Source organism: Callospermophilus lateralis, chromosome 3 (assembly GCF_048772815.1).
Source record: "Callospermophilus lateralis isolate mCalLat2 chromosome 3, mCalLat2.hap1, whole genome shotgun sequence".
Lineage (NCBI taxonomy): Eukaryota > Metazoa > Chordata > Mammalia > Rodentia > Sciuridae > Callospermophilus > Callospermophilus lateralis.
The window spans coordinates 90932850-90955166 of record NC_135307.1 but is presented as its reverse complement, the minus strand read 5'-3'; the positions used below and the strand labels follow the sequence as shown (position 1 = coordinate 90955166).

General features: G+C 39.6%; 1 protein-coding gene and 1 pseudogene across 3 annotated transcripts in view; both read left to right on the top strand.

The window, feature by feature from the left end:
- Spg11 (SPG11 vesicle trafficking associated, spatacsin) overlaps positions 1–21825 on the top strand; it is an 80631-nt gene extending 58806 nt beyond the window's left edge. For 2 of the 3 annotated variants that reach the window (XM_076850730.1, XM_076850732.1), the window contains 13 exons: positions 4142–4304; positions 6600–6814; positions 7252–7999; positions 11981–12120; positions 13114–13312; positions 13715–13852; positions 15872–16005; positions 17121–17228; positions 18842–19010; positions 19400–19491; positions 19700–19855; positions 20401–20552; positions 21239–21825. In XM_076850730.1, the coding sequence (XP_076706845.1) occupies positions 4142–4304; positions 6600–6814; positions 7252–7999; positions 11981–12120; positions 13114–13312; positions 13715–13852; positions 15872–16005; positions 17121–17228; positions 18842–19010; positions 19400–19491; positions 19700–19855; positions 20401–20552; positions 21239–21419 (2595 nt within the window). In that variant the 3' untranslated portion in view covers positions 21420–21825. The remainder of the gene's footprint in view (positions 1–4141; positions 4305–6599; positions 6815–7251; positions 8000–11980; positions 12121–13113; positions 13313–13714; positions 13853–15871; positions 16006–17120; positions 17229–18841; positions 19011–19399; positions 19492–19699; positions 19856–20400; positions 20553–21238) is intronic. The other variant, XM_076850731.1, reaches the window with a different exon arrangement.
- LOC143395412 (serine/threonine/tyrosine-interacting protein pseudogene) lies at positions 1540–2484 on the top strand (annotated as a pseudogene).
- Positions 21826–22317: the final 492 nt, after the last annotated feature.

Below are 22317 nucleotides of genomic sequence, written 5' to 3'. Positions count from 1 at the left end.
CCAGAAGGGATGTAGAAAACATGTAGTAACAAAATCTAAGTGGGAATAGTAGCTAATAATAAGCCAACTCTAGTGTTCTATCATCTCATGTCATCCCATTTGAGTCTCTCCAGAAGTAGAATGATCTTCCTTTAAGGTAGAGGGTAAGCCAGGCTCAATGGTGTAGACTCTAGTCCCAACTACTTAGGAGACTGAGGCAGGGTGATCACTTGATGCTCACCTGGGCAAAATCCCCCCTCCCCAAGAAAAAAAGGATATCAGGTAAGCACTATTAAAATTTAAGAGAGGAAGAGTGGGACATGATGGCACATACCTGTAGTCCCCCAGTGGCTTGGGAGGCTGAAGCAGGAGGATCACAAATTCAAAGACAGCCTCAGCAACTTAGCAAGACCCAAAGCAACTTAGGGAGAGCCTGTCTCAAAACAAAAAAAAGGATGTGGATGTGGCTCAGTGGTAAGTGCCACTGGGTTCAATCCCTGGTACCAAACCACCCCAAAATTTTTTTTTGTTTTTTTAAGAAAGGAAAAAAAACAGTGCAGTGGCACATGCCTGTAATCCCAGAGGCTCAGGAGACTGAGGCAGGAGGATTGAAAGTTCAAGGCCAGCCTCAGCAATGGTGAGGTGCTAAGCAACTCAGTGAGACCTTGTCTCTAAATAAAATACAAAAAAGAGTTGAGAGGCTGGGGATGTGGCTGAAGCGGTAGCGCGCTTGCCTGGCATGTGTGCGGCCTGGGTTCAATCCTCAGCACCACATTCAAAGATGTTGTGTCTGCCAAAAACTAAAAAATGAATATTAAAAAAAATTTCTCTCTCTCTCTCTCAAAAAAAAAAAAAGAGCTGAGGGTTTGGGACTGTGGTTCAGTGGTAGAGGGCTTACCTAGCATGTGTGAGGTCCTGGGTTTGATCTTAAGCATCACATAAAAAGATAAATAAAGGTCTTGTGTTCATCTACAACTAAAAACAAAAAAATTTTAAAGGGGGCAGGGGCTGGGGATGTAGCTCAGTGGTTGAGTGCTCTGAGTTCAATCCCCATTACCACCTCCACCCACCTCCCCCACCAAAAAAGAAAGAAAGAAAGAAAGAAATGGCCAGGTAAGACCACATAGGATATAGGGAAGTAGGTAGAGAAGAAAATTCTAGGTAGCAATAAGGAGAGCAGTTATGTAATATAGGGTTTTTTGTTTTTTGTTTTTAGTTAGACACAATACCTTTATTTTATTTATTTTTTTATGTGCTGCTGAGGATTGTACCCAGGGTCTCACATGTGCTAGGTGAGTGCTCTACCGCTGAGCCACAATCCCAGCCCTGATATAGGATTTTATAAGGCATTCCTTAAGATCTTAGCATTCTTGGGGGGCTGCTGGGGGGCACGGAGACTGGGGGAGGGAGACAGCAGCAGCATGGCGGCTGGGAGGGAGCCGCACAGCCCACCTTTTCCTCACTGTCGCCGCCGCCACAGGAGTCACTGCGACCCTCTAGTCTGCGTCTGTTAGTTGTGAGCCGCTGCCCATCGGACAACCCTACGATCCACCCGCCCTCTTTCTTTTCGCCGCCACTGCCAGCCCGAGGGTCTGGCCGGCAGGGTAACTCATCCTCCCACCCCACCCACCAGCCCGCGGGTCCAGACCATGGAGGACGTGAAGCTGGAGTTCCCTTCCCTCCCACAGTGCAAAGAAGACGCCGAGGAGTGGACCTACCTTATGAGACGAGAGATGCAGGAAATTTTACCTGGATTATTCTTAGGCCCATATTCTTCTGCTATGAAAAGCAAGCTACCTATACTACAGAAACATGGAATAACCCATATAATTTGTATACGACAAAATATTGAAGCAAACTTTATTAAACCAAACTTTCAACAATTATTTAGATATTTAGTCTTGGATATTGCAGATAATCCAGTTGAAAATATACGTTTTTTCCCTATGAGTAAGGTATTTATTGATGGGAGCTTACAAACTGGAGGAAAAGTTCTTGTCCATGGAAATGCAGGGATTTCCAGAAGTGCTGCCTTTGTTATTGCATATATTATGGAAACATTTGGAGTGAAATACAGAGATGCATTTGCTTATGTCCAAGAAAGAAGATTTTGTATTAATCCAAATGCTGGATTTGTCCATCAACTTCAGGAATATGAAGCCATTTACCTAGCAAAATTAACAATACAGATGATGTCACCACTCCAGATAGAAAGGTCCCTATCTGTACATTCTGGTACCACAGGCAGTTTGAAAAGAACACATGAGGAAGAAGATGATTTTGGAAACATGCAAGTAGCAACTGCACAGAATGGCTGACTGAAGACAAACACAAAGGGTGTGAATTTCTATTGGGAAAGGAGACAATTCTAGAAATAATAATAATAATGTAAAATGGTAAGGACACAAGTAGTTTCTTTGCAATTATATGTTGCTTCCAGACATGTTTCTCTGCAACTTGTTGAGCAACATTTTAAGAAGATGTTGGACTTCTGCAATAGATGGCACTGATGGTTTTACCTTTTTTTTTTAAACACTTTACAGTTTATTATAAACCAAGAACTTTGGACTTGCAAAGAGGTATTATTGCAATAATGCACTTTTCATACTTGAAATTTATTTGTATGATATAAAGTTATTACTTTAAACAAAATGCAAGTTAGGGGGGATTTGTTTATACATTTTGGGTAATTTATAACAATTTCCTAAGGTTTGCTAAAAATTCATATTGTGTTCTATGTATTACATTTTTAAAATAATTTTACAGTTCAGTTTTATGATGGAGCCTCTTACAGAAACATTAACAAAATACAGGAATCTGTCACATTTTTTATTATAATTCAGTTACTTACCATTTTATTTTTAAAAATTTCTTGATTCTTTATTCTTTCAATCGTGACATTAACCAACTATGTTTACTGTAATTTAAATTAAGTAAATGCTTCCTTTCATAATTTGTATATTCTATAGGAAAAAAAGGTTTTTAATGATCAAAAAAAAAAAAAGATCTTAGCATTCTTGGACATTTCATTGAAGGGAATAACGTGCTTCTAAAAATCTTCAGCACAGCCAAAAAGCATTAGTGCATGTTTTAGAGTGACTTTTACAATGTGGTCAGAGGTATGCAGACATCTCCAACCAAGATTAGGGCCTAACCCAGACCTAATGAATTATAAGTTTTTGGTGCTTATCTATCTGTCTGTCTATCTATCTATTGAAAGCAGGGAGTTAAGACTTTATTACACAAAAACACCAGTATTTTTTTTATTATGTTGTGTAAGTCTAGAGTGAATTATGAAGCTAGACTAAGGACCAAATATTAGTCTTTCATATTTTTTTTTTCAAATAATACAAACCTACGAGCCAAATGAAAATCAGGATTGAAGTGACAAAAGAAGCATTATATGGGAAAGCACCACTCCCCTTAGTCTCAGGTGCAGTCTCTTAGGTATCTTTGTCACACCTTCTTGTAAAAATACAGCCTGCTACTTAGACTCAATATTTTTAGCATGTGGCCGAAATGATATAAACCCAGGCATTTTACTGAAATCCTTTAATGAAAATGTCATCTGGGGCTGGGGTTGTGGTTCAGCGGTAGAACGCTTGCCTAGCATGTGTGAGGCACTGTGTTCGATTCTCAGCACCACATAAAAAAATAAATAAAGATATTGTGTACCAGCCAAGTATGTAGTAGAACCAGCTCAGCAATGGTTAGCAAGTCTAAGAAGTCTTCATAATATGAATTCAAAATCTTTTGAACTTGAGGGCAAGCCTAGATCCTTTTCTAAAGAAACTGCCAAGGGAAACATGTCTGGTCACAGGGCTGTTAATTTGATAGTCACTGAGGGGACCTTCTAGGAGTGAACTCCATAGTTAGTGTTGAATTCTGTAGGACTCTTGACTTTCATACACACAACTCTATATAGGAACTTCCCATAAAGGGATAAAGTACAAAGCTGCTAAGGAGGGCTTGTTTTTGCCTGTCTTCTGAGCTCCATTACCATTGCCTGCCATTTGGAAAGAACCTGGTGCAGGCATCTCCTTTTTTGATAGGAAGTCACTTTTTAGGGTGTCTTGGCTTTCATTTCCAAATTTGGAGGTTTTGATTTGTTATTCCTGTGAGCCAATCTCCCTGAGCCCACCTCTCCTTTTTTCCCCCACAGCTTTACACAAAGGCCACTAGGGTCCCCCCTATCATCCCTGCCACATGGCTGAAGGATCAGGTATGTTTCCTTTTGAAGCTTATGCCACAACAGTGTCAGACACAGTACGAGTTGGGGAAGCTCTTACAGCTGTTGGTTGGAGTACAGCATCTCTTCTCTGATGGTAAGAGTTCTTACCTGAATTTGCTATTAAGAAATTAGTTTCCTTATTGCTGGGGATTTAGTTCAGTTGGCCCTGGGTTCAATCCCCAGCACTACTGCCAAAAAAAAAAAAAAAAAAGTTAATTTCCTTAATCTTGAAATTATTTTAGGAGGGCAATCAGGAAATAAAGATGTATAACATATTTATGGTTCATAATTGAGTGTAAAGAGGTTACAGGTAACTTCAAGTTTCAGTACAGTGCCATCTAATATAGTAATATAACCAGTCATCTTATTCTAAGCTGTTGTCAAATAGCTGCATTTTCCTCTGGTATGCCTTTACACTAAAGTGTCAGTGCTGTTCTCTCTGGCAAGTAACCTTAACATGTCATCATTGCTCAAGGTCACAAGCACTGTTTTAGGAATGCATGATTCATTTTGAAGGTCACACTTGTTGGCGCCCACTAGTAGTCCTAGCAACTCAGGAGGCTAAAGCAAGAGGATGGCAAGTTTGAGGCCAGCCTGAGTAACTTAGTGAGACCCTATCTCAAAATAAAATATAAAAAGAACTGGAGTTGTAGTTCAGTGGTAGAGCATCCTTAGATTCAACCCTCAGTATGGGGTGGTGGGTGGGGTTATTTTGAACATTTCAGACACATCATGCTTAATTTTATTACAAATTCCTCTAGATGTTGGCACTCTCTAAGCTTGTTGCTGACTGAATTAAACAAATGCTACTTTACTCTCTCAATCACTTAATTTCAAATTTTTGTTGAATGATGTTGTTCCTTTATACTATATTCTAATGTTTCACTACTAGGGTTATATTTTCACATTTAAACTCATGGATGTTCAACTGGAAAGCTAAGGTCTGCATGGAACACTGGCATAATGCTAGGCTCAGTGCCAAGTGTTGTAGGCTTTTGGTTTGATGACTGAAAGAAGTGTTTCCAAAATGCAGTGCATATAAAATATTACTTTTCAGTACTGTGCAGACCAGATGAACAGATAGATGTTTTCATTGATCTGTAGTGATTTAATTTTTCCTGAAATGAATTTCCTGTAATTTGCCATGATTTGAAATTTCTTTTAATAATTACAAGGATTGACTACTATAATACTTTTATTCATATTCTATTTTTATAGAATATTTGTGTCGTGTGTGTGTGTGTGTGTGTTGTGTATCTGCTTAAGAGAACAGAAATATATTCTTTCAAAGCCTGTGTACTACATGATGGCAGCAAAGAAACCCAGCAAGCCCATATTGTACATTGGTTATTGTGCAGGGTTACACAATAACCTGCTTATATCAGACCACTGCCCAGCAACTGGCATTGGAAATGGCCTACATGGCATGTTTCTCATTCCCCTCTCTATATGAGGACATAATTAGGCTCTGCGTAGAGTTTTTGTGAGTGGAAGCAAACCTAGCCACGTAAATTATTGTGAGAGAATTGACAATTGGTTAGTTTTGAGTCTTTGGGGTTCAAACTCAGGACCTCATACATGCTAGGCAAGTGTTCTACCACTGAGCTACACCCCCAGCCCTTTGGAAAATTCTTAGTTTTACTAGGATAATAATTTCCAGGGACATTAGGAAAACCTCAGCTGAGTCTCCATTGTTAAGTAGATAAATGTCAGGAGGAGCAAATGATATTCCATTCTGAATACAGGGTGCCAAATTCAAACCTGGGTTCTTGACCAGCTGCAATTTCTACTGCCCTGCACATTCTTTGTCTTGATCCCCAGGATGTCTGTCTGCAGTGAATGAAAAAATGACTGAGGGCTGGGGCTGTGGCTAGGTGGTAGAGCACTTGCCTCACATGTATACGGCACTAGGTTTGATCCTCAGCACCACATTAAATAAATAAATGAAGAAATAAATAAAAATTTTTTTTATGGCTGATTTGATGAAATTTGACAAATTTGATGAAGGTAAGAGAAAAATTCAAAGATGGGACTAGCCTGAGCAAATGGCTAAAATCTTCTCAAGGCTATTGTATTGCTACTATATCTAAGATTCCCAACCTCTGCCCTGTATATAAAGCCAGATGCATAGATTGAATTCATATGCCAATTTGTAACATTCAAGGGCAAGCAATTTAAACCAAACTTTTCTGTTTAGAATTTTGCAGGCCAAGTCTTTTTTTTTTTTTTTTTTTGGCATTTAGGAACTACCCCTACCCCATGGCTTTTGCTAATCAATCAGAGTAAAAAATAAATTTTTATTTTTCCTTTAAACATATATTTTTTTATTTTTCATAAACGTTATAGCAGCATTTTGTTAAATATTTGTATCTTTTTCTCTTTGGCACAGGTCCAGATATGAAGAAGCTGTGTGTCCTTAGCCAAATTTTGAAGGATACATCCATAGCCATTAATCATGTAATTATTACCAGCTACAGCACTGAGAATTTTCAGCATGAATGTAGATCTATTTTGGAAAGACTGCAGATGGATGGACAGTTTGCTTTGGCCAGGAAGGTAGCAGAATTAGCTGAGTTACCTGTGGACAACTTGGTTATTAAAGAGGTATCATTAGTCCTTTAACTTATTCAGATCTTAGTTTTTTAAACCAGTGTTGAACAGAGAACCAAAAGAGATGGCAGTTTATAGGTAATGGGGCCTTCTACCTTTAACACAAACATTACTTTTCAGAAGTGGATTAGCTAGGATGTCCATTTCTGAAGAAAGTATGCTTTAAAAAGTGAGGCCTGATTGATATACTGCAACTATTTTTCTTTGAATAGAATAAAATATGATAGCTTCCTTTTTAAGTTCATTTGAGTTATATGAATTGAGAATTGGTTTTTATACCTTAACTTTCCAGAAAATCTCCAGGGTTATCTATAGTGAAATTCCATTTTCTCTGATTTGAGTTTAGCAAGTATGGTATACTTAGGGAGCATTAATGTTTATGATGCTTCTTTATTCAGGAAAGGCTAAATCTTACTTTTTAAATTTTACAGATCACACAAGAAATGCAGACACTAAAACACATTGAACAGTGGTCCCTGAAACAAGCAAGAATTGATTTTTGGAAAAAATGTCATGAGAATTTTAAGAAAAATTCCATTTCAAATAAAGCAGCTTCTTCCTTTTTCTCTGACCAAGCCCTTGTGGCCTTTGAGCACCCAGTTGGACGAAGCAATGTTGAGGAACGTCATTTGCTGCTCACCCTGGCAGGACACTGGCTTGCCCAGGAGGACCCAGTGCCGTTGGACAAGCTGGAGGAACTAGAGAAGCAGATTTGGATCTGTCGCATTACCCAGCACAACTTCACAGGGAATCAGGAAGAAATAGAGCCTAGATTTTCTCAACAGATCTCAACTAGTGGTGAACTTTCCTTTGATAGCTTAGCCAGTGAGTTTTCCTTCTCCAAGGTGGCTGCTTTGAACACATCAAAATACTTAGAACTTAATGGCCTTCCATCCAGAGAGACATGCGAGAATAGATTGAATTGGAAGGAGCAGGAGTCACTAAACTTATTGATTGGGCACCTCCTGGATAATGGCTGTGTGCATGAAGCAAGTAGAGTATGCCGGTATTTTCATTTCTATAACCAAGATGTTGCCTTGGTATTGCACTGCAGAGCACTGGCCTCAGGGGAAGCTGGTATGGATGACCTGCACCCTGAGATCTATGCTTTTCTACAAGGTGCTGAGCTGCCTATGGAGGAGGAGGAGCCTGGCATTCCTCTAAGGAAAGTCCAAAGCAGTAAGTATAGGAGATCAAACTTACCTGAGTCCTCAGTGATGCTGCTGACATTCTCTCCAAGAAGGAAGGGACCCCTGTGGCACAATAGTTACACTAAGTTAAGGGGACAGCAACTTTTTTCCCAGGTAATATATAAACTAGGTAATTAACTAGTCAATGAAATAAAAACACCTATCTTCTAACTACTTATATATTATTGTTGGAATTCATCTGACTTACAGCTAGTTCATTTAAATTTATTCTATACAAATAAATATATTTTAATTGTACATTGATAATAAATAGAAAAAAGGTAGATTTTTAGGTTAACCTGTATCATATGACCTTGTTAAACTTACCTTTTCTAGGAATTTTCTTATAGCTTTCCTGGAATTTTCTACATAGAAAATCCTGTCATCTGCACATAGAAACAATTTTATTTCTTCTTTTCCAGTCTCTATGCCTTTCGTTTCTTATTTTTGCTTTATTGTACTGGCCAGGCCTTTCAGTGCAATAAAGAAAGCAAGTAAGAAGGATAAGAGTGAACATTCTTGCCTTGTCTTAGGAAGAAAGCATTCAGTCTTTTATCATTATGTATATTAGTTATGGGTTTTTCTAAGGTATGCTTTATGTTGAAGCATTTCTTTCTATTCCTAGTTTTTGGTACAAGTCACTGTTGAATTTTGTCTTTATCTTCTGCATCTGTTGATCTGATCAGATCAACAAATCTAATCTAAGGGCATCCCCCCCTTAGATTATTAATATGGTGGAATACATTAATTGATTCTGATTATTGAAACAGTCTTACATTCCCAGGATAAAATTCCATGTGGTCCTGCCTGGTGAATGATTTTTTAGTTATATTGTTGGAATTGGTTTGCTATTTTGTTGAGGATTTTGCATCTATGTTCGTGAAGAATATTGATCTGTAATTTTCTTTTTAAAATATTTTTTAGTTATAGATGGACACAATACCTTTATTTTATTTATTTTGTACATGGTTCCGGGGATCGAACCCAGTGCCTCACATATGGTAGGCAAGTGCTCTACCACTGAGCCACAACCCCGGCCCGATCTATAATTTTTTTTATAATATTTTTGTCCTTTGTAGTGGGGGGTAATACTGATTTCATGGGGTGTAAAGTATCCCCTACCCTTTTTTTTTTTCCTATCCCAGAAAAGGGAACCCAGAAGTGTTCTACCTCTGAGCTATACCTCCAGCCATTTTTATTTATTTTGAGACAGGATCTCATGAAATCACTCAGGCTGGCCTCAAGCTTGCCATCCTTCCTCACCCTCCCAAGTACCTGGGATTATAGGTGTGTGCCACCATACCTCACTTTTGTCTTCCATATCACTAACCCTTTCCTCTGTTATTTCCATTCTGTAATTGAGTCATCTTTACTTCTATTTTCAAATTTCAATTGTTTTTCAGTTCTAAAATTCCTATTCTTTACATTTTTATTTCTTTGCTGAGAATTTGATATTTCAATTTGTCTCAAGAGCATATACAGTTAGTTGCTTACTGGAATATTCATGTAATAGCTGTTTTGAAGTCTATCAGATAATTTCAATGTGGGTCATTTTAATGCGGGTCATTTTAATGCTAGCTGGTAGCTCTCATCTTTTTTCATGTGAATTGAGATTTTACTGTTTTTTCATATTTGAGCAATTTGGGGGGTTCTATCGTGGATATTTTTGAATAGTTTATTATTCAGATATACTGTTAAGACTTTGGATTTTATACAAATCCTGTCAACAATGTCCATATTTTTTAAAAGACCTGGTTAGATTCAGGGTGAGTTCTGAGGGCTGCAGTTCCAATATCAGTTCCGTATCCTTAGCAGTGCTCTTCAGATCCATTTTATGTATGTATGCAACCCAGTGGTTAGTGTGTGATCTGAGTAGTGATGTGCAGATTAATTCAATTCTCAGTAACTTTGATAGCCAGATGGGATCAGAAGCATAGAGTGAACCCTGCAGTTCAGAAAACTTGATGGGTTGCTTTCCTGGGCTTCTCCAGGTATTTTCTGGTTCCTTGAGGCCTCCCTTTTCAGGTTTATGACTAAAAACCAAATAAATGTGTAGTTACCTTATTCTGTCTTGCACTTCTCTGTCCACGTTCAGAGCCAAGTGACAGAAGAGTAATGCAAAACAAGTGTTTTCTCCACCCTCTGAGTCCAGAGCACCTCTGCTTTAAAAAGAAGGTTCCCCTCTCTCTCTGGGTTTTGGTCCATTTCAGCTGCCACTGCAGCCTGTGCCACCATTGCCAAGGGGTTGCTTGGGAGCCCCAGAGTAAGGGAACATGAAAATGAAGAGTTCCTTTTTCTGCACACTTGAACTGGTGCTAGAGGGCTTTTCCAGAGATTGAGTGCTCTTGTGCACTGGCTCTTTCTCTTCCCTTCCCTCCATTTTTCCACCTCAGGTGCTCAGTTCTAGGCATCACACTGTCTGCATTGAGGCTACCAGAGGAGAAGATGGTAATTCTGATTATCTTGGATTTGTGAGATTTTACTTTTCAAGATTCTTATATACCAATGCATGCATTGTGTCCAGATTTTATATTTAATTCAGTGGGTGAGACAGGGTGAATGATTATTCCAACTTGCCTAGAACTGAACCCTGCAGTGAAGGATGAATAAAAATAACATTTTATTTGTCTTTAAAGCATATTCTTAAAATGTTTAATATTTTAAATGCAAAAGTTTAACATGCTTAGTGAAACAAATAGCAGTAAAAAATGAATTCAATGCCATGCCCATTTAATTACCCAGAATAACTATCTTTTACTTGGCTCTGTATGCATTAATTTCTGTGTGCACATACAATATTTATTTTTTACAAAAATGAGATTATATTATTGATCTACCCGTTTTCCTGTCGGCACATACAGATGAACTGACACCTTCTTTTTTTTTTTTTTTTGGTACTGGATTGAACCCAGGGGCACTCAACCACTGAGCCACATCCCCAGCCCTATTTTGTATTTTATTTAGAGACAGGGTCTTACTGAGTTGCTTAGCACCTCACTGTTGCTGAGGTTGGCTTTTAACTCACGATCATCTCAAGCTGCTGCGATTACAGGTGTGCACTCAGTGGACTGACCCCATCTAATGGCTGCAGAGTATTCTACTAAATGGATGTATCCCGATTTATTTAACAGTGCTTTATTATACATTTAAATTTTTGTTTTGTTTTTGCCCTTTGAAAGTTGCATAAATATTCTGGTTTTTCCTAATAGATATATTTTTTTTAATTTGGTAAAAGTTTTCTTCTCTTTTAGGCTAAGCTTCTTTTTTTTTCCCTGAAGTGCTGGGGATTGAACCCAAGGCCAGTGCACTACTACTGAGCCATAAACTCAGAACCAGGACTACTTTTCCCCAATCAGAAATGGGTTTTAATTTTATTATACTTTAAAAAAATTTTTTAGTTGTTGTTGGACACATGCCTTTATTTATTTTTATGTGGTGCTGAGAATCGAACCTAGTACCTCGCATGTGCTACGCAAGTGCTCTACCGCTGAGCCACAACCCCAGCCCCAAATTTTATTATACTTTTAAAGTATAATTGCATTTTAGAAATGAATATGTGGAAGATTGACGTGGGAGAATGGTGGCTGGCAGCAGAAGGCAACAGCCTTTCAGATGCAGGGTTACTAGGCAGTGACTGGGGAGATGTTTTAGAGATAGTCAGGTAGACATGGTGACTTGTTTGACATGAGGGGAAATGGGAGTATGTTTAAAGGAATGTAATAGGCATCTTGGTGCTGATCTCTATAGCATTCCATAGGTGGCTTTGAATCTTATAGCGTAAAGTGTCTGAAGTAACTTGGCTGGTATTTTCTGGAAGGCAGCAAAGTTTAAGTGGGGCCCTCCCCGACTGAGGAGAGCCATGGAGTGCAGCACAAAGCACTAGTTGCACACACACAGGCAGTCACAGGGAGCTGGGAGAGGCCTTGACCTACCAGGTGAGAGCCCCCTCAGTCTTGTATTTGCTTTCCAGCTTCAAGTTTGGATAGTCAGTCATTTGTGATGGTGCCTTCAGGTGATGAGGTGGTGACAAATCTGGAAATTCTGACAAGCAAGTGCCTCTATGGGAAGAACTACTGCCGGCAGGTCCTCTGTCTATATGAACTTGCCAAGGTATGTGCCAAAAAGGGGTGGGGAGGGCACAGTAGACTCCCTGTAAGAGGAAGAGAAGTGGGAAGTAGTAGGGAGATTTTGAACATTGCCACATCAGCCCTTCAGATGATAATCATAACTTGGCATAGAGCCCTTGTCAGGCTGTTGACCCCTGTGAGCCCATTGTTGGGCAGTAACGGGGAAGACACCAGGTCAAGTGCCAGGGCAGTTTGAGTCCTACCTTTCTGGCTCAGCCAACCAGAAAGCTAGCGCAAGGCATTTTACTTCTAAGGGCTGCTTCTTGCTCTTCATCTATAAATATGATTCGAACATGAAGAGTCCCTTCTAGACCTCATGTCTTAGGTTTTGCTTCAAGGTTGTTTGGAGCATTCCATATGTAGTATAAACAACTATAAATATAGGAGCCAGAACAGCCAGGAATTATCTGGCCGTGTGGTGGTTTGAGGAAAAAACGGTAGAAAGTGGAAAGAGAGAAACAAAGACGAGTGTTAAAATCTTTGGAAATTGTGGCTTTGCTGCTGCTGTGGAAACTAGGAAGGTGCTCTTGCATTTTATTCCACTTCAATTATTATTATTTGCAATACTGAGGATTGGAACCAGGGGTGCTCTACCAACAAGTTTCATCCTCAGTCCTTTATAATTTTGAGTCAGGGTCTTGCTAAATTGCTGAGCTTGGATCCTCCTGCCTCAGCCTCCCAAGTAGCTAGGATTACAGGCATGCATTACCATGCCCAGTTCTTATCATGTTTGAAAAGATTAGTGTTTGACAAGAGATAGTCACCTTATGCTTTCTGATGATAAACCTTTCTTTTGCTGGATCTGGCTTTGGTGAAAAGATAGAATTAGAAAACTGTACTTGTTTCTTCTAAGATTCTTAATCATAGTGAGGGATTTTTAAGTTCAGAAAACAATGGAGTCTGTCCACATCACATTACAGGAAGAGTTATCTTTTCCTGACTCCTAAAAATGACTTTAGCTTTGCCTTCCTCTCAGGAGTTGGGCTGTTCCTACACAGAAGTTGCTGCCCAAGATGGTGAGGCCATGCTCCGAGCAATCTTGTCCTCTCAACAGCCTGACCGATGTAAACGAGCCCAGGCCTTCATCAGCACCCAGGGCCTCAAGCCAAACACTGTGGCTGAACTCGTGGCTGAAGAGGTGACACGGGAGCTGCTGACCCCATCAGAGGGAACAGGTGCCTTGTCCTTCAGGCCTCCCAGCCTCTTAGATAGCATTCTTAAGTTCCCAGCATTAAGGATTGAGGTGCTATGCTCATTTACATCCTATATGTTGTCCCTCAGATTTCTAAACTGTACTTTCAGGAGAACAAATTACACTTTGTATAATGTTTTCTGATCATGCTTTAGAGTAGCTCTGCCTCTTCTGAACTAAAGCACTCCTTTTATCTTGTAAAATGACCACTAGGTAAAGGTTTTTGAGCCCAGCTGCAGGAAAACTACCCAGGGAACTGTGTCAGGATGAACCTCCTGGTGCCTAGGCCTAGACAGAGTGGGTCTTCTGAGGGCACACTCTTGTCCCTTTCCCAACTCAAGTCTTAAGGCATATCCAGTGCCTGTCTCCATATCTTTCCATTCAGGACATAAGCAGATGTTCAGCCCAGCAGAGGAAAATCAGACATTTCTTCAGCTGACCATGCTGTGTCAAGACCGGACCTTGTTAGGCATGAAGTTGTTGGATAAGATTTCCTCTGTTCCCCATGGGGAACTGTCTTGCAGTAAGTTCCTGGCCTTTTTCTTTCATGTTTCAGGTCCTAAACAGGTTTCCCAGGGTCATTCTCTCTAAAACCTGATTTGGATCCTTGTTCCTCCTGTTCTGTATACCTAGCCTTCAGCATGGGTATAAATTCACGGTAGAAAACTGTAAGTTCATTGAAGAAAATTTAGAAGATATGGAAAAGTACTCTAAAAACAATCACACACAAAACGGTAACGTTTAATCACTTGTTATTACCCTGCACAGTAGGGTAATAACTTGTCCCCACTTTAGAAGGGAGGATACTGAAGCTTATGTAAGTTTTCTGATTAATTTATAGCTAAGTGGCAGAGCTGATGTATGTATCCAGTTTGTGATTCCAAAGTATGCTCATTTTCAAGTATGTCTAGCTCATCATGTGTCTAGTTCATTATGTAACTGAGTAATATGGTTTCTCTGATCTTTTTCTATGCAAGACTAAGAGTTTTCTTTTGTAAAAAATGGCTTTATACTGGCTGGGCATGGTGGTATATGCATGTAATCCCAGCAACTGGGGAGGCCAAGACAGGAGGATCATGAGTTCAAAGCCAGCCTGAGCAACTGTCTCAAAACATAAAAAGGGCTTGGGATGTGGCTCAGTTAAACACACCTGAGTTCAATCCCTGGTACCAAAAATTTAAAAATGATCTTGTACTGGTGTATAATGATTATAATTTTTTTTTTACTTTATGCATATGCTATCATTTAACATTTTACATGACTATTGAAAAGTCTACACAATATTTCTTGTGTTTATACAGAAGTGTTTATACAATATTTCTCATGTAACTAAAAATTTCATTCTTTAGGGTACCTTTAGATTGTATCCAGTGTTTGCTGTTTTAAACACTCTGATGAAGATCCTTATAGATGGTGTTCTCTGTGCACATATATGATTATATCCCTAAGATCCTGATTCAAGTATTGTTCTTTTTTTTTTGAAACAAGATTTGAACCTGGAGTTGCTTAACCACTGAGCCACATCCCCAGCCCTGCCCCCACTTTTGGTTATAGATGGACACAATATCTTTATCTACCACTGAGCCACAACTCCACCCCCTGCCCCCACCCCCTTTGTTTTTGCTTTGCAACAGGGTCTCACTAAGTCCTTAGGGCCTAAATTGCTGAGGTTGGTCTTAAACTTTCATTCCTCCTGCAATCAGCATCCCTAGTTACTGGGATTATAGTTCTGCACTGTGCCCAGCTTGATTCAAGCTAAGGCTTCTGAGATAACAGGAGATTTTTCAAAGGTTGAACAGTTTCACTTTAAAAGTAGCCTCTTATCTCTCTCCTCAGCCAGCCCAGGACTATTTACTAAGTACCAGCTATATGCCAGGTAGTGGAAGGACCTGGGATATGGTGAGCAAGTTTATCTCTGGAGCTTGTGGGGCCAAGATAGGCTTCTACAGGAAATGTCCAAACTAAGGCCTGAGCTATTAGCAGTGCTCAGTAGTCAATAGGTTTTGAAAAGTATCAGCTAAGAATGCACAGAATGTATGAAGGCTGGGAATCCTCAACATTGCAAATATTTTCCCATTTTACCTTTTAATTGTACTCACAATGAATATGGATAATAATTTTAGATCTGCTGTAATTCAGTCTTTCACCAATCTAGAAAGCTAGAATACCTGAGATACAGAGAGAATATCTTGATTTATGTTGGCAAAAAGTCCATTAGTTTGTCTGCAGAAAGTTTCTCAATCTTCAGAAAGCGAGGATCCCTTTTTCCCACATGTTGTACCTTTTGGAGAAATGGCCACTACATGACTACCTTAAGGATAGAGGTAATCCCTGTGCTATTACTGAGAATAAAACCTAGGCATCAGAGGATTGTCCCAGAGCTAGAGTTGATGAGGTCAGGGCCCTCAGGACTAATGAAAGACCTCTCTCCAGACGGGCCTCTTGTCTACCAGGCCCTTTGAATCCTGCCAGTCAGAGTTCAACAGTGGGTTGTCAGGGCTCATAACCTTGTCTTAGTCTTAGCATTGTCTCACTCACCCAGCCACAGAGCTCCTGATCCTAGCCCATCACTGCTTCAGCCTGACATGCCACATGGAAGGCATCATCCGAGTCCTACAGGCTGCCCGGATGCTCACAGATAACCACTTGGCTCCCAATGAAGAGTATGGACTGGTGGTGAGTAGCACCCTCATTCTCATCTTCTGACTTGAGGTAGGTAGGGGCCAGCTCAGAGCCAAAATGGGCTGAGGCAATTCCTCTCTGGATCCTATTGATTGAGCCCAACCCTCTAACCCAAGTGATGATGTTTGACAAAATCAGAGACTGTGCCAAAGAAGCAAAGAGTAAGGATCCTTGCCGTGTTCCAGAGCTGTTGCACACACACACAGGGCAGTTAACTTTTCTAGAAGTTCAACAGCACCATTTCTCCCCAAAACAAGGTTTAGACCTTCTTCTTATCTATGAATTAAAATGAATTAACAATTCCAGCCTCATGTGCCTCCCCAGATTATCCAATCCAGGTAGCTGAGGAAGCCTATAGGCCACTGTAATGAAGAGTAAAGAGAAACAACCTGCCCTAGAGAATAGTAGTACCACAATACTTCTATTATGTCCTACTGATAAAAACCCTTAATTTTTAAAAAGGTGGTACTGAACTCACTGAAAGGTGCTCTAACACAGAGCTACATCCCTATCCCTTATTTTGAAACAAGGATCTAAGTTGCTGAGGCTGGCCTTGAACTTGCAATTCTCTTGCTTCAGCTTCCTGAGTAGCTGGGATTATAGAGATGTGCCTGAAAATCTATAAAATTTTATAGAACACTAATAAAATTGCTCAATTTAAGTATTTATAGGTGTCCTGTATAGGATGGTGGGACATATGGGTTAATCATAATTAGAGACAACAGAGAAGACCCTTGTTGGGTGCATGGGAGGGAGCTAGGTAGGGCAGCCTGGCTGTCAGCCCTTCATCCTGTGGAACTTTGCCCCTTAAAGAAGCCAAACTGATGGGGAACGCGGAGTAGTGGTATGGTTCAGAACTCCAGGTGAGCTGAGTACAGTAGCACACACCTGTAATTCCAGTGACTTGGGAGGTTGAAGCAGGAAGACTGGAATTTCAAAGCTAGCCTCGAAACTCAGGAAGACCCTAAGGAATTTAGTGACACCTGTCTCAAAAATGAAAAGGGCTGGGAATGTAACTCAATGGTTAAGGTCCCTGGGTTCAATCCCTGGTACAAAAAACAAAACAATAAAACCTCCAGGTGATGCTGATACAAGTCCCTACCCCTCAGGTACGTCTCCTCACTGGCATTGGAAGGTACAATGAGATGACATACATATTTGATTTGCTGCATAAAAAGCACTATTTCGAAGTGCTGATGAGGAAGAAGCTAGATCCGGTAAGTTTGAAGTCATGAGCTCCAGGATGACATAGTACCACTAACATTCAGGAGTTGGCTTTTCTCTGGAATAATCCCAATAAGCATTGACCCCTAGAATTTGCAGGGTTGGAATCAGGGACCTCAGTGGTTTCAAATTACACAGTTCAGACAAAGTAGTGATAACGTTGATACCAAATATTGAAGAAAAAGTTTTTTCTCCACCTTGGCCTGTCACCTGCCTCTACTCATAAAATTAAAGTGCCTTCCCTGGCAGGGACAAAATCCTTCCTGAGAGGCATGCTAAAAATGGAGTGTCCAGTTCTCAGGCTTATGTCTGAAGTTCTTGAGTGTAGGATTTTCAGGAGACCATGAAAAAATGTTGCCGAGAATCAAGTGAGGAATGAAAACAAAGGCCTGTAGCTGTTGAGCCATTTATATCTACTAGAAAGGAGGCTTGGAAGTAAAGACGTGAGTCAGGTCTTGTCTTTGGGATTGCAAACCTGTCTGTTCCCAGCATGCTGTCACCAGGTATAACACTCACACAGCCTCTGTTTGCAAATCATACATTTGGCTGATTTACTGCCTTTGCCTAGTTCACCTCTTAAGAGTTAAAACCCAAGAGTATGTTTTTGGCTTCTGAGAGCCCAGGCCAGCCAAAAAAAAAAAAAAAAAATCTCATCTTGGACCAGTTTCAAAACAGACCAACAGACTGGTCCAGCCACTGGGAGAAGAACAAGTATTAGACATAGGTACATCTTCAGAATTCCCCCAGAGATTTGTAAAATGGTTTTTGAGGCAGTTTCTGCATTTAAATATTCTTTTAATAACTTTTTTCTGATTACAAAAGTAATGCAAATTCCATGTAAGACACTTGAAAAACAACAGGAAAAAAAATCCTCAGTGTCTACCCACTATCTGCAGACAGCCACTGCTCACAATTTGGTATATGCCCTTTGTCTGTACATGTATCCCAACACATACGTACATATTTACGTAAATATTTTAACAGAACTTACATTAAGCTTAAAAGATATGAAACAGCCTCCTATTCCCCCTTAACATTAAACATAACTATAACTGTCAAATCAGCAGATAATCTATATCACTTTTTAATGGCTACAAGGTATTATTCTCTTAGCTCTTATTTTAGGTATTTGTAGTAGTTCTAATTAATTGCTCTTAAGTATCTGTATTACATTCATTTTAGCACTTTCCTCTGCTTCTTTCTTTAGGATAGATGTCTAGAAATCAAATTGTCAGCATTTGCATGCATATAAAGGCTTCTCCCTTCTGAAAGGCTTTACTGCTCATATTCCCAGCAGCAAAAAGTATGTGCCTGTTTCCTTATACTGAGAATAGTTTATTCACTTTTTTAATCTTTGTTTCTTGGGAGTTTTTTCCTTATTTTTATTGGTACATTATAATTATACAGTAGTAGGATTTTTGTTACATATTTGTACAAGCACACAACATAACAATGTAACTTGGGTTAATACCACCCCCCAAATACCTTCCCCTCTCCTTCTTGGTAGTTTCTACTGAACTTTTGGAACTAAGGGATTCAGCCATTTCTGCCTGCCTTGTAATCCCTCATTGAGACCGTGGTATTCCCTTTTTCCTCCCTTTGGCAGAGTGGTACCCTGAAGACAGCCCTGCTGGATTATATCAAACGGTGCCGCCCTGGAGACAGTGAAAAGCACAACATGATAGCCCTGTGCTTTAGTATGTGCCGAGAGATCGGGGAGAACCATGAGGCAGCTGCCTGCATCCAACTGAAATTGATTGATTCTCAGCCTTGGGGTGAGCAAGGTCACAAAGCTGCTAACCAGGGAGTTTTTAGGGCCAAGGGTAAGAGCTCATGAGATTAGCTGTTAGAAGCTAAGGTGGGTATTTGTCACTGTGGGAGCCTCAGCCAGGCAGATGGTATCATCTATCAGGAACTATGGTTATGCCACATAAGCCTTCCTGGATGTTCCAGAGAGAAGTGAACTACAGGGGCACAAAATCCTCCATAGTGAAGTTCTACTGAGAATGTATATTTCTGGCCCAACACCCTTTTCCTGAGAGACACTTGCCTCCCTATGAACACAGCTGGGATGTTTCTCTTCTGGCCCCCACCATTACTGTATGTAGGCAAGAACAGCCTACCTTAGGAGCAGTTAGACTCAGCAAGTGTCTTTTATCCTCAGCAGAGGACAACCTCAAGGATGGACTCCAGCTGAAGCAGCTATTGCTGAAGGCCCTGACCCTGATGCTAGATGCAGCAGAGAGTTATGCCAAGGTAACTACAAAGTCTTACTCCAGATTGGCCTTGGGAGTTGGTGTCTGCAATAATTTTTTTTCTTTTTAGGTCCCTAGGGTTTTCCAAGTGAAGGAGGGATGATGTCATGGGTTAAGCAAGAGCAGAATGGGTGACTACAGTTGGAGGGTTCACATAAAAGATGTTAATAAATCTTCTGTCTGTGCCTCTCTCTACCCTCATCTCTCAGGACTCCTGTGTACGACAGGCCCTGCACTGTCACCGCCTTACCAGGTTGATAACCCTACAGATTCACTTTCTGAACACTGGCCAGAACACAATGCTTATCAACTTAGGCCGCCAAAAGCTGATGGACTGTATCATGGCCCTACCTCGGTTCTACCAGGTGAACAGGAAAACTCTAGCCAGCAGTGCCAACATCCCTCCTACTGTATCACTCATGGTACCAGAGGTTGAATTGAGTTGTCTGAGGTCTCAGTACCAGAATACAATCAGAGCAGTCCCGTCTGGTTTAGCTGTCAGACAATCTTACACCAACATTAATAGAGCCATGAATCTCAGGTCAGCATCAGGAATCTTAGACTGCCAGGAGATTCAGTGTGGCTCTTTAATGAAGAGGGGTTGATGTCAGGGTATCAGCCTTTTCACTGTTCCTTATACAGTTGAGCTGGTGGGAATAATATAGTATTCTTTCTCAGTTTTATTAGTTCATTTTGAAGAACATTAAAAACAGTGAAAGAAGGTATTTTTGGGTGTTTATGGGAGAGGAAATGCCAAATTGAAACATGACTTTTCATTGATTATGATACATGGAACCTTTTAATAGAGTGAGAAATGATACATCACTATTATTTTCTAGAACAGTTTGCTTTAAATCTTAACATCAAGTTGGCTTTAATGATATTTTTCATTTCTGTTCTTTCAAAAAAGGCTTCTATCGTGGCCGAGGCCTATGACTTTGTTCCAGATTGGGCAGAAATTCTATATCAACAAGTGATTCTTAAAGGAGACTTTACTTATTTGGAAGAATTTAAACAACAAAGGTTGTTAAGACCTAGTATAATTGAAGAAATTTCAAAAAAGTAAGTTCTAAGTTTCTATGCTAGGTGCTGTAGCACGAGTCTATAGTCTCAGCTCCAGCTACTTGGGAGGTTAAGGCAGGAAGATCACTGAAGCCGAGACCAGCCTGGAATACAATGAGACCCTGTCTTTGGGGGATGGTTTTTGACTGTAAGCATTTCTGCTTTTTTAAAAAAATATATTTTTTAGTTTTAAGTGAACACAATATCTTTTATTTCTATGTGGTGCTAAGGATCAAACCCAGTGTTTCATGCATGCTAGGCGAGTACACTACCACTGAGCTAACCCCCAGCCCCTAGAGCTTTGAAGTGAAATGAGAGAAATTTATGGCTGAGTACATACAGCATACCTTTAACTACCTTCAGCTTAAAATGGCAAAATGTCAAGAATTTCCAGAAGTGATCATTTAGAAGATTCACACAAACAGATGAATGAGAGTAGTTTGCTTAGTGTTTTGTACTTAAAATGGAAGGATAACTACTCAGTTTGCCTGAGATGCCTTTTGGAGTCCTAAACTTACTGTAATTATTAAGCATTGACATACATACTTTAATAAAATATTTTATCTCTGGGGGTGTTTGATAAATTTCAAGGCTACAGCATTCTCTTATAAGTAGTGGTTTTTAAGAGCTGACAGCCCTTTAAAGATAGAGAATTTTACCCTTTACATTCTGTTTCTTTTGTCTAGATATAAACAACATCAGCCTACCAACAAGGTCACAGAAAACTTGAAGAAGTTACTTTCATACTGTGAAGATATCTACCTGTATTACAAGTTGGCATATGAACACAAATTTTATGAAATTATAAATGTACTTCTGAAGGACCCTCAAACAGGTTGCTGTCTAAAGGATATGCTTTCAGGTTAGATGATCTCAAAGGTGCCTGTTTTCTTGTACTGATGTGAGGTTCTGACAGATGTTCATGATCAGAGTAGAATAATGCACTGGGGATCTTTGTTGTCTGAATTAGAAAAGCTCAGGACTATACCATATCAGTCTTTGTAGGTGGTAGGTAATGAAGGCGAGACTTCACCAGGAAAATTTCTACTTTGAAGTTATTGTTCATCTATCCCATTTTATATGGATACTGGTATTCTTCTTCCTCAAGATGGCTTCTGTATTAGGAGGTGATACAGTAATGATTAAAGAATACCTATGCCTGTAGATTCCAGTTTCAAATATATTTAATATTATTTACACAATTAAGGAACAGATGATACATTTTCATTTGTTAGAAACTGATCTTTCTATAATAAAATAGATTTTAAATTCAGTGTATGTCATTATTACTGCTAAGGAAATCTTAGCCCTTGTCTGCCTTAAAACAACATTTACTATAATTATTGCTGTGTAATCATGGCCTTCTTTTAGATGGTCATGTTTCCCACTTAGTAGTCTATAGAGCTTTGAGGTTTATTTCCTATGGAAATGAGAAATATTTCTTATATTCTGATTATGACAATTAAGGAAACAAAGACTCAAACCACAAATTTGGTCAAATCACTTAAGATATAATAAAAAAGATCCCACAATTTATGCTTAGAGCCATATCCTGAGTTGTAGACTCTATAATTCCAAATAAATAGTTGTTCTAGGTACTTCATTAGGCCTTAGTATCTAAAAACAAAATAACTTCCCAAGTAAGAGGAAGACAGCCCTACACCTTTGTTGCTCTACAGTGACACTGTTAAAGACCTGGCAAATCATTGTTTTAAAGCTGTTAACTATATCAAGCACTGATTAAGCTTTATTAAGTATATAAAGA